Raw genomic sequence first — 12,694 nt, 5'->3', positions numbered from 1 at the left:
ATGGAGCCAGGTGCCTTCTGCACACGCTCAGGCGCGCGCGGGCCCGCGCCGCCCATTCCCTCCTCGCTCGCCTAATTACCCTTGATGCGTGTTAATCACTCATTCCCCAATTACCGCACGCCCACCGCCACAACCCGGCCCTCCTCCCAGCTGCGCCTCGCTCACTTCCAATAGATCCGTCTCGTGCCCGGAATAAATGGCCCATCATCTGCATAATGCTACCCATCTCCTCGCTCCACACATCAAATCATTTCTCCATCTCATTCTGCAAAGCCCGTCAAGAATAATTCTTTCAAAACTGAAATAACCCTCACTCTGGCACTTGAATCCATAAATTTCTTGTCTCTGAATGTGAGATATATTACTTTCTACAAAGCACATCTCAGATACCCTAATATAATAGAATACGCTAACAATGATACATTCGCCGGGACCCTGCAATACATAAAAATGTAAATCCGAGCCACCACGGAAATCATCCCTTCCCCGCAAGCCCCTCAACAGAGCCCAGGGGCCTGATGCCGGGCGGCGCTGGGCACCGCGGGGGGAGGGGACCTGCTTTCTCATCCTTTATTCTCCTCTCCGAGGCGGGGAGCAGAGGGGCTCTGCTGGCAGCTTGTGCTCGGGCTGTGAGTCTGACAGCAGCTCCGCACCCTGCCTCTGCCCTGTACCAGCTGTGTGACCGCGGACAAATCCTTTCCCCTCTGTGCCTCCGCGGCCACCTCCTGACAATAGAAGTGAGACCAGGCCTTGCCTCCTAGGTTGTGGGGAAGACAAGAGGGGCTGTTTGGGACTTTGTCTCCCTCCCCGGCCCCTCAGAGGTCACAGAGCTGACAAGCAGCACAGTGAGACCCGTCTGGGGTGCTCAGGCTCCAGAACAGAGTCCTTTCTTTCAGGACTGGGAAGGGGCCCGGCTGGACCCGGTGCCTCCCCGGCCAGGGGGAGGGGGGCACATCTCGCTCCCCGGGGTTTCTTCGGGTGTAAGCCGCTCCTCCTGGCCGGAGCCTCCGACACAAAACACTGTGTGAACCAGCCGACATTTAAACATGATCGGGCTGGACGCCTGGACCCAGCCCTCCCACCCTGCCTTTCACGTGTGAAAGAAATACTAAGAAAAAAAATACTATTTTCTGTATTCCCTGTTTCTCACGGTAAACATCTACCACATTATCGATCAAAAAGGAGAAGTTCAGCCCTGGCTGGTGTGGCTCAGTGGGCTGGACAAACAGAGCAAGTAAGACAAACCCAAAAACTTGAAAACCTTTACAAGCGTCTATCTCAGGAACACTGGCATGGAAACTCGTACAAACTGTGCCTCTATAGACGGACTTAATACCAAAGCTTCACAAAAAACAAGGCTTACGGTAAGAGGCAGAGGATTCTAACTTGTCTTTTCTCTGGTTTTGAACTGATCAACACAGGCGCAGGAGAGTCACAGACATCACCTCACGTCTTCTCCATAGCAACAACCCCCAACAGGTAGCCACGATCCCCATTTTACCAATGAGGCAACTAGGGGATCAGAGAGGCTAAGTGACTTTCCGGAAGTCACACAGCTATCGAGCAGCAGACATGGAAGGAAACCAGAGGTCTGATGTGACGACGACACGGTAGGTTTGCCAACCTGCTCAGGTCCCACTCGCCACACACAAAGGCTTCCTTCAGCTAAAACCCATCTTAACTGCGTCAAGCCAGCAAAAAAAAAAAAAAAGACTTTTTTTTTTTTTTTGCAAATTAATGCCAATTTATTTTTATTCCCTTTTATCATCGTAACGTTTACATATATAAGCAGGATATGCTCCTTAATTTAAAACAAAAAAAAAGACATTTACATATAGCCATGTTCACTGCAGGACTGACTTTTCAAAACAAAAGCAGGGCATGATAGGAAAAGGACATGGAATTAGCAAAGTTTGGAATCTGAGCCAGTCAGGAAAGTATGTCTGGGGAAATTTTTTACTAACATAGAAGAATGCCCCTTGCAAACAGAGCAGAAATAGGGGGCGAGGGGTGAAATCCAAGCTGTACATACTCCGCAGCGTGAGCCCAGTTCTGTAAACACACAGGCACGGCGGCCGCCAGACCAGGGTGGGCCCCGACGTTAATGAGGTGCCTGCTCAGGGTTAGGACTGGCAATGACATCTGTTTTATCCTTTGTGCTTCCTAGTTTCTGTATTTCCTGTTTCTCACGGTAAACATCTACCACGTTATCGATCAAAAAGGAGAAGTTCAGCCCTGGCTGGTGTGGCTCAGTGGGCTGGACATCATCTTGTGCACCGAAAGGCTGTGGGTCTGATTCCCAGTCAGGGCACATGCTGGGGCTGCAGACTCAACCCCCAGGAGGGGGGCGTTTCTCTCGCTCTCCCCCCTCTTCCTTCCTCTCTTTCTCAAAATCAATTAACAACAAAAAAAAAAAAGAAGAAAAAGAAAAAAAGGGAAAGTTTATATGTAAGCATTTTAAGGAAGTTTATTGGAAGAATTCCCTGAAGAAATCACTGTGTAAAAAGATAAAACAACACCTAATTCATTCATTTTACTCAGAGTCCTTTGTGTCTCAGCCCTCGGGGTTTTCACACAGAGGCCAGCAGCAGGCTCGGTGCCTTTGGGAACGCTCGGGCACCTGGCAGGGGGCTCCGAACACGGGCGACAATAAGGTTGGTTCAGGGAGGTCACATCGCGGCTGCTTCCTTCAAAAAGGGCCTTGGAGTCTGAATGCCACCTTTCTGTGCAGAGGGCATTCAGGCGTGCTGAGCCAAACGGGGACACGGGGAAATGAGAGGAGTACATAAAAGGGTCTCGGAGCCGGGATCACAGCTCCGGGGAACAGATGCTCGCGGCAGACGCGGGCAGGAAGGGGTCGCCGACATGAAAACAGAGCAGCGGTGGGGAGTTATGAATCATTGTTTTATTTTGCTTAATATCTCCAGCTGTAAATTTTTCAAAACTAATATGAGCATATTTTACAGCTCACAGAACATTTAGAACATATTAAAATAAGTATCTTTCCACTGTAATGTGCCCAATTGAAATTTATGAATTCCAAAGCTACATTTTAAGGAGATGAAGGAACTGGCACTTCACGTTCTTTAGATTAATCAGATGGATTGTGTTGTTTTTCTCCTGATCAGAAAGAAGAAGAAAAAAAATCGTATTGCAGTAGCTGTTACCTTGAATCAAGGATTCTTCCAGATTCTAGAAGCTTCAGAGCTGCTTATTTAAGTCCCACTGTGCCCCCTGGTGGAAAGTGGGGTTTGTGCACTTAAAGCACAGTCCTTTCCCAAAAGCTGGAAATAAAACCCAAAACTATTTTTTTAATCTTTACTAATCCACTTAACATGTACAAAACTTTGTGCCAGGTGCTACAGAGAATATAAAAATGAGTCTGGCACAGATCCCATGCTAAAGTAGCTTAAAATCTACAAGGTGCAGCAGATATGGTTTCATGGCTACGCAGGCAGAATGAGACCACCGATGCTAAGGAAAAGAGGAAATTCCTGGAGCAAGAACAAGAGCACAAAGGAAGTGCCTACTATGTGTCAGGACAGGTAACTCACATCCAATGTCATTTGTGGAGTTTTTTTATGAAAACCCAGAAAGGCATGTGTAATTAGCTCCACTTTACATACACGGTGGAAGCTCAGAGAAGTTAAGTAACTTGCCAGCGATCACACAGCCAGCGGCACAGGGAGCATCCAAAGTGAAGTATTGTGACCCCAGCCTCCATACTCTTCCCTCCTTCCTGACCCAGGGGCAGGAGGGCGGGGAAGGGGGGCAAGAAGGCACCCTGGCAGACTTTAACCAAAGGCAAGGGGCAAGGCACCCTAGGGAAGGGAGCAGAGTTGGGGGGAAGGGGGGCTCATTGCCTGCTGCACCCACCATCTGCTCTCCACCCAGGGCTGAAATGCAGCAAGCCAGGACTCCTGCCTGCACCCACAGCCCTGTCTCCACTCCACACCCAGTGCCCACAAAATACCTCCTATGCCCCCTCCACTGTATACCAGATCCCAAGGTTCCCCAAATCTACCACACTGCCCACCCTCTGACATCATCCTGCCCAGGAACCTGAGGGCTCGGCCAGGACCTCCCTCGCCTAGTCCCCATCTAGTCCCATCTGCCTTGAAAACTCGAGCATCTTAAAGCAGAGAGAACCCTGGCTAACAGTTTGTACCGGGGGCTTATAAAAGCCCTCATTTTCAGGACAGCACAGTCAGAAGAGGATCAGGAGTTACTTAGCCTGGCTCTGCACCTGGGGCCACCTCCGATGCCACCCCTACAGTCTTCTCAGGGGACGAAGACTGCAGTGCCAGGCTCAGCAGCACACGCCACCTTCTCAGGACAGGGCAGCACAGCCGCTGTGGCCAGCCCAGACCCACTGCAAAAGGCCCAGGACCCCCGTCTCAGCCTTCCCAAGCTGGACCAAGTGCACCCTCTGGTGGTCAAGAGGTGTCACAGCTAGTGGGCTGCCTAATAGTCCCCTCCATGGGGCCCTTTCTTACAACCCCAGTGCACACTCTGCTCCACAAACTGAACAAACACAACGCCCCACATCAGTGGCTTCACTCAGATGCTGTCTGTCTGAAAAAGTACCATGGAGGCCTCTGTCCAGGAAACTTTAGGCCCAAGTGATCCAAGCAGGGCCCACCGAGATCTCACTGCTTTGAGGTTCAGACCAATCCCCACTGGGCTCCTGGCCTGCTCCCCACCGTCAGGAGAAACAGCCCGTGGACAGGTGAGCGGCAATAACACACCTGCCACCGCTGCATCCCGCCATCCATCTCTGTTAACATTGCAGTCCCTCAAGCCCTCCGCAAGCTCGCTTCCTCCTCCATACTGCTGTCAACATCTGCCAGACCGCCCCTCCCTCCACATACTAGGAAGGGGCTGCCCGCATCCCTCGGGTGGCCCGCCTGTGACCACAATACCCTCCACAAGACTCCCCACGCGCCCAGCGTCAGACTGGGTGCTTTAGACACATGGCACCTGGGCATCTGTCCCACCTGAGAAGCCCCAGCCACACAATTCATAAGCTTGTTCTACAGAGGTGGAAGCAAGCCCAGAGCCGAAACCGGTTTGGCTCAGTGGATAGAGTGTCGGTCTGCGGACTGAAAGGTTCCAGGTTCGATTCCGGTCAAGGGCATGTACATTGGTTGCGGGCACATCCCCGGCAGGGGGTGTGCAGAGCTGGTTGATGTTTCTCTCATTGACATTTCTAGCTCTCTATCCCTCTTCCTTTCTCTCTATTAAAAAAAAAAAAGAAGAAGAAGAAGAAAAGAAAAAAGAAAGGAAGAAAGAAAAAAGAAACAGGCTCAGAGAGGTTAAGTGCCTTGCTCAAGGTCACAAAGCTCTTGAGGATGGCAATGAACCCCGAGCCCAGATCACTGTAACTCCAGACCACCTCTGGGGCCTGCCGGTCACTGCCTGGCCATGCACAGACCCTACGCAGACCCCTCGTGGGCACAGACTCTCAGGAAGGAGAGCTGAGAAGCCCCGGGACTGTGGGACCAACCAAGCATGTGACAATGCACAGCAGGAGGCCAGGAGGCCGGAAGCCTCAGGGCCTCTGCCTCGCAGGAAGAGCGCCACGGACCTGCGTGGAAACACCTGGGCTCCAAACTGAAGCCCGAACGTGACAACGGCCCCGCATACCTCCACCAGCCTTGCCTGAAAAGCACACAGACAAGTCGGGTCAGAACTCAAACTGGCCCCTTAAAAACGACCCCAGGGACTCGGCTCCCATCAGAGAGTCCGCGGTGGGCGGGCTTCCTTTCCTCACCCCAGAAAGTGCCTCCCTAGGGAAAAAGCTCAAAAATGAGCTCGCAGAGACAGCGTCCTGAACAGGCTGGTTCCAGAACTCTGAGGAGAACAGAGGGGAAGAGAGACATGTGTGGAGCACCCATGGGGCACCCACGGGGCACCCAGCCCTGTGCCAGGGCTTTGGGAGCGTTTCTCTCACGTGATCACACACACGGGTACGATGATCCCTTTCCAGAACACACACACCGGATGGAGGGCACAGGCCAGGCCAGCGGACCCGCTGCTCCCCAGCAACACTGGATGGGAAGCCATGTCACCCCAACGCCAAAACCATTCTCTCTCCAGGAAGCTTCAGTTCAAATCTGTTTGGCCCCTCCTACACACATGCTCTGCTGGGTGGTGCCAAGGAGAGCAAGGAGGGACACCGAGTGCAGCTGGGAGGGGCCGAGACAGGTGCCAGGCAGGTGGGACACACCTGTCACACTATCCGCCTGTGCCGTGGGGGTTGCTTACTGCCAGTCTGCATTGCTTCAGGACACATCAACATTAAAATCAATAAATAACAACACAAAACCGGAAGTTTCCAACAGGCCACCGCAGTCCTCCTTGGTGTGGCTCCTGCCTACTCCCCCAGCCTCGGGCCCCTTATGGCCTCCATGCTGAGAGCCAAGAACGCCCTCCCACCCACCCCCCTTCACCAAGGGCACCACCCCGCTTCTGAAGCCTTCACAGGCCCTCCCAGGCCGGAGGCCACCCCTCCCCATGGGTTCCTGTAGCACTCATGTGTCCCGCTGGAGGGCCGGCTGGGGTCTGGTCCTCACAGCCCTGGGCCCAGGATTCTGGGTGCCTCGCCACGCACCTGCAGCTGCTACCACAGCGTGCGTGCCCTGAAGCCAGGGACCAGGTCTGTCTACGTCTGTGCCCCCTGCGTCTGGCACAGCACCTGGCACAGAGCTGGCATCGCTCAGCACTCCACGGGAGTCCCAGAAGCTGTCCCGAGTGCACGGGGCTCGGCCCTGGCTGCTTCCCTCTCCCTCTGATTGCTCTCGCCTGGCAACCACATCCTCCCTGGAGGCCAGTGTGTCTGGATGTCCTCAGGGGCCCTGCGGGGAGGAGGACCAGCATGCGGCGGAGTGCCAGGGAAGCACTGGGCTGAATGGACCCACGAGAACCTGCTCCTGAATGCACCAAAGAGAATTACAGAAGTCCCCAAAATAAATGATTCGCCTGTAAGCCCCCCACGTCACTGCTTTGAAGGATAACACATCCCGGCAGCTCAGTCCTGAGAGTAAAAGAGCAGTTCCGCTCACATCTTACCTTGAAGGTTTTATCCAGAGAAGCCGAGAGGAACAGGTGGCTCTTTGAGAAGACGGGGCACCACTGGATGCTGCTGACGGGGCCCTTGTGGCCTCGCAGGTAGAAGAGCACCCTCTGGGAAATCAGGGTCTCCTTATACGGGGCGCCCAGGTACGGCTGGATGAACTCGGACACGTGGGGGGCCGTGCACAGAGGGCGGGGGGCGCGCAGAGGACCCTGGGCCTCCGCATCTTTGTTCTTGCCTGTTTCTGTGCTTAGTGCTTGCAAGTGCCTCAGTCTTTTCGGGGTGTAGGGTACAATGCAGTCCTCTGGCCTTTTCTTCTGAAGAGAGCTGCCACTCTTTCCTGGGGGCTCCGATTTGGGTCGGGCATGGGAAGGTGGCTCGGGGGGGTCGTAAGTTCCCCAGGAGAGTCTCACCTGCTTACCGCGGGCGGCTGCCCAGGGCACATGGCCAGCGGGAGCGTGGCTGGCGCACAGGGAAGGACGAGGAGGCTCGCTGGTGGGGAAGGTGACTTGGGGCTCTGTCCTGGGCCACTGTAGCCTCTGGCTGGGGCAAGATCCTGGGGTCCTCCAGAGCCGAGCCAGTGGGAGACGCTGGCCGGCTGGGTCCTCGCAGGAACCGTGCTCTGCGGGCGGCATGCCTCCTGTCCCGGCCAGGACTCCCGGCGCGAAACCCTGGCCATGAGGTTGGACCCTATCACCGGAGTCCCTCCTCTGGCCAGCAGCGTCCACGCTTCCCGCAGGCTCACTCTCGGCCTCGGAGTCCGAGTCCTCATAAGCCACCAATGAAGCCATTGAAGACACCGTTTCCTGCTGTCCTCCGAGGGCAAACTACCTAAAACCAAAGTCAGGTGTCAGAAAACATGCGTGGAAGGACAGGTACCGCCAGGCGAAATTAAAGAAAACATGCCATCGAGCAAATCTAAGACAGAAAAAACCGTAAGAATAAACACACACACAAAGCATGAGGGCTTTTCTGTACATCAGGCATAATTAATTAGAAGGGGTCATTTTCCCATGGAAACATGGGAATAAATTTAACACCCCCCCCCAAAAAAAAAAAAAATTAGCAAGACCTACATGAAGAAAACAAAAGCTTTATTGAAAGACATAAAATAGGACCCACGTACCTGTAGACACGATGCCTGGACAGAAAGACTCGGGACTTGAAAGATGCCTGTTGGTGTAATAAACAAATGATATTTATAGGTGATATATAATGGTATTTATATTATTCTATGTATTATAGAATGTATACCTGAAACTATATAAACTTATTAACCAATGTCATCCCAAAAAATTCAATACAAAAGAAAAAAAGGAGTAAGAACCAGGAAGTGCCAGCCAACTGACCCAGATGCTGGTAACCTTTCCACCACAAAAAAAGAAAAAGGAAGGATAACTATGGGGAGTAAGAGAGTTGTTAGCTAATGCTATGGTGGGACTCATATTGCAATATATTAATGTACCAAATCAGCACGTGTATTTCTTAAACTTGCACAATGTTATATGTCAATGGTATCTTAATAAAAATTAAAAATGTAAAACATCATAATAATTTTAAAAATAAGAAACTTTTGGAAGGGCAATTTGGGGAGTACCTACGAGTATTACAAATTGAAACATAGTGAAACCGGTTTGGCTCAGTGGATAGAGCGTCGGCCTGCGGACAGAAAGGTCCCAGGTTCCATTCCGGTCAAGGGCACGTACCTGGGTTGCGGGCATGTCCCCAGTAGGGAATGTGCAAGAGGCAGTTGATCGATGATTCTCTCCAATCAATGTTTCTAACTCTCTATCTTTCTCTTCCTCTCTGTAAAAAAACAATAAAATATATTTTAAAAATAAAAAATAAAGTAAATTGAAACATATATCATTTTTACTGCAGTATCCCCACTCTAGAACTGCATCCTACACAAATACCTGCATATGTTTGCAAAGACAGATGTATTGGGTCGGCAACTAAGTAATTGCGGGTTTCACACATATATGGCTTCAGTTGAATTTTTAGGTTTGCAGACGTAGTACAAATGTAAAACATTTTGTTATTTGATAGTTGGCTATTCAGCTGTTAATCAGTAAAAAAAGTTTTTTGATCTGTTTTGTAGTTTTCATTTGGCGTTCGTTAAAAAATGGAAAATCAAAAGGAACATTTTCGTCATATTTTGCTTTTTTATTTCCTCAATGGGAAAAACGCATCGCAAGCTCATAAAAAGTTATGTGCTGTTTATGGTGACAAAGCCTTAAAAGAACGGCAGTGTCAAAATTGGTTTGCCAAATTTCGTTCTGGTGATTTTTCACTGAAAGATGAAAAACGCTCTGGTCGTCCAGTTGAAGTTGATGACGCCCTAATCAAAGCAATAATCAATTCGGACTGTCACAGTACAACACGTGAGATTGCAGAGAAGCTTCATGTATCACATACATGCATTGAAAATCACTTAAAACAACTTGGCTATGTTCAAAAACTCGATACATGGGTTCCTCACGAACTGAAAGAATCACAGTTAACGCAAAGCATTAGCAGCTGCGATTTGCTAAAGAAACGTAATGAAAATGATCCATTTTTAAAACGACTGATAACTGGTGATGAAAAATGGGTTGTTTACAACAATATCAAGCAGAAAAGATCGTGGAGCAGGCCAGGTGAACCAACTCAAACAACATCAAAAGCTGATATTCATCAAAAGAAGGTTTTGTTATCAGTTTGGTGGGATTACAAAGGAATTGTCTACTTTGAACTCTTACCACCCAACCGAACGATCAATTCTGATGTCTACATTGAACAACTAACGAAATTAAACAATGCAGTTGAAGAAAAGCGGCCCAAATTGACAAATCGAAAAGGTGTTGTATTCCATCATGACAATGCAAGGCCACACACAACTTTGGTCACTCGGCAAAAATTAATGGAGCTTGGTTGGGATGTTTTGCCACATCCACCATATAGTCCTGACCTTGCACCATCTGATTACTTTTTGTTTCGATCTTTACAAAACTCCTTGAATGGTAAAAATTTCAATAATGATGATGATGTCAAATCGTACCTGATTCAGTTTTTTGCTAATAAAAACCAGAAGTTTTTTGAACGTGGGATTATGATGCTGCCTGAAAGATGGCAAAAGGTCATTGATCAAAATGGGCAATACATTACAGAATAAAGTTATTTAGTTCCATGAAAAAATTGTCTTTGATTTTCTTTAAAAAATCCGCAATTACTTAGCTGCCGACCCAATATAAAGGGCCTGCAGCTTCCCAGCCATTCACTCATCAACAGGGATGAGGTTAGGTCTGAAAACCCTGATATGGAAAGACCCACCAGTGGGGAAAGCGTGCTACCCTCACCTTTGCCTTCTTCCTGGGCTCCAGTCCTTCCTTGTATTCTCTCTGGAACGCTCTCCCCCAGATATCCCATCTCCACTCTAAGCCAGTTGGAGGGACAGACCCACAAGCCAAGGCGGAGGTGCTGAGGGTGTCATCCAAATCTGCCAGTTTCACTCCAACACACTGACTCACACAGCAGGGAGTTTCCCCTTCCTAAAAAAAGATTTTCCTAAAATTCTGAACCGTCATACATGACGAAACGGTTACCAATTAGTTTCTAGAAAGAAGTATTCCATCTGGAGTTCAGTTCTGTGCTGTTAACAGGAACTAGCCTCAAGAGGAAAACAAGGATGCTGGAAACGCCCCGTCTCGGACAGCAGAGGGCGCGGTGGAGCAGCATGGAAAACTTCAGCAAGGACCAACTTCGGACAAAGCCCAGTGCGCCCTCCCTCCTTCACAAACCGCTCTGAACTCCTCCTCCCCTGCGCCTGGTTAGGTCGGGGCCAGAGGAGTCCCTCTGGGTCATCAGTCAAACCATTCCAGACAGCCTGTCCTCCCCTAGAGAGGGATCCCACAGTCCCCCTGGAATCAAACACCCCACCCCTTCCACGCCTTTCCCCCAAAGGATGCCATTCACCCCAAACAAGCTAGGTCATCTGCCTCCTCCCAAAATCCCACCCTCACCTGCAGCCTAATCCATACACAAAGCCATCGTCTAAAGAAAATTCCTAAAACAGGCCAGCCCGTCTCACATGGAACTAATCTAACGTAGTGGACTAACCATACACTAATGGAACTGAGCACCATGGATGAGTTGGCACTTCTGTTCTCTAAATACCCATCGTGATCCTGAGGCCCATCCTGATCAGACATCTCAACGGCTGTGCACAGCGCCCCATTGCTTCCTGTCAAAGGGAACCCACCAGGTCCCCACCCCCAGGGCAGGGCGCCTGTGCTTGGCCATTAGGATGGATTCTTACCCACCAGGCCCTCCACAGTGGTTCCCTCACAGAAGCCCACGGCAGAATTAAAGACAAGGTCTACAGCAAAAGATCGGAGAGGGGTGGGACTGGGGCCCCCTAGCCCCACTTCCTAACAAGACAAGGCAGCAAGGATGGAATGATGCAGGAGGGTGGACGGCAGGGATGCCAATACTACCTGCTTTATGTACCTTTCATTCATTCAGCAAACACTGATGGAGAGCGGGCTACTCGCCAAGCCCCACAGTAGGCACCAGGGAAACTATGCCCTGCCCCCACCATGCTCACATGCCAGTGGGGAGAAACAGATCATGATCACTGAAATGTGGGGTGTCGGTGGTGAGAAATCATAAGGAGAGAAGTAAAAGAGAGAGGTGGCAGCGGTTTGGGGTTGCATTGACGGGGGCTGAGGCAGGCCTAGGACAGGTGACAGCTGAACAATGCTCCCAGGAGGTCAGGGAGCAGATGGCGAGACAGAACAAATCCAATCAAGTGGGGTCAGAGAGAAGGAAACCAAGCTGATTCAAAGAAAACGGGCAACAATGGGGAGCCGGTGGGTCAAACAAATTTTAGGAGAATGTGTTTGTTTCTAAGAATAGGTTTTTATGTTTCTAAGGCAAAAAGCGAGGGGGAAGGAAAATTTTTCGTGGAAAGACGGGGTGATTAAACAAAGGGGAAGAGGTACAGCTAGAAGAAAAGGAAAGGTCACGGGAGGAACGAGGTAGTGGCAATGAGCCTCGCCGGCCTGACCGGAGTTTTCGTGTTTTGTTCACTGTTTGATCCCCAGCACCTGGTGGGAGGGGCCACAGAGAAAGTAAAGAAACAGGACGTTCTCATTCAAAAAACACCTCCTGATTGCCCACTCTGGGCCAAGCTTTGTGCTGGGTCTGATGTGGCCAGAGATTAAACACGAAACGCGGATCCTATGCCGGAGGCCACGGACTAATGAAGATAAGAAGGAAGATACGACCAGAGGCGGGTGGGTTTTGAAGAATGAACGGGAGTTAGCCGGGCTGTCAAGAGCGAGAGGTAAGGGTGGATCCCGAGCGCGGCGCGTTCGGAAGGAGCGGAGATGAGGCGGAGGAGAGCGGCGGCGGCGAGAGGCCCGCGAGGAGGGCGCGGAGGGCTCGCGCCGCCGCCGGGTGCACACCCTCCCGCCCCAGGCCCGCCGCTCACCGCACACACACACCGGAAGAGCTCGGTTCTCCCGGAGACGGTCACGGCGGAGCTGGTCCCACCTGCACTCCGCCCCCGAGCCTTGTTCCGCCAGCGCCGAGGCGGCCAACCAATCACCTGTGGCCTGCGTCCCGCCCCCGCGAGGA

The 12,694-nt window shown here is 51.0% G+C and overlaps 1 protein-coding gene across 4 annotated transcripts in view; it reads right to left on the bottom strand.

Annotated features, from left to right (window-relative positions):
- The window catches only part of WDR25 (WD repeat domain 25), a 147,049-nt gene extending 134,410 nt beyond the window's left edge, over positions 1 to 12,639 (bottom strand). Inside the window, exons 1-4 of one of the 4 annotated variants that reach the window (XM_084888022.1) lie at positions 12,562 to 12,639; positions 8,782 to 8,881; positions 8,202 to 8,248; positions 7,072 to 7,906 (exon numbers count right to left, since the gene is read on the bottom strand). In XM_084888022.1, coding sequence (XP_084744148.1) covers positions 7,072 to 7,866 — 795 coding nt within the window. In that variant the 5' untranslated portion in view covers positions 7,867 to 7,906; positions 8,202 to 8,248; positions 8,782 to 8,881; positions 12,562 to 12,639. Of the gene's footprint in view, positions 1 to 7,071; positions 7,907 to 8,201; positions 8,249 to 8,781; positions 8,882 to 10,413; positions 10,590 to 10,659; positions 10,943 to 12,548 lie in introns of those variants that run through there. The other 3 variants (XM_084888021.1, XM_084888024.1, XM_084888023.1) reach the window with 3 other exon arrangements.
- Positions 12,640 to 12,694: the final 55 nt, after the last annotated feature.

Source organism: Pipistrellus hanaki, assembly GCF_964339955.1.
Source record: "Pipistrellus hanaki genome assembly, chromosome: 1".
In the NCBI taxonomy this organism is placed as follows: domain Eukaryota; kingdom Metazoa; phylum Chordata; class Mammalia; order Chiroptera; family Vespertilionidae; genus Pipistrellus; species Pipistrellus hanaki.
The sequence above is the reverse complement of the archived record's forward strand: the minus strand, read 5'-3'. Positions and strand labels throughout refer to the sequence as shown.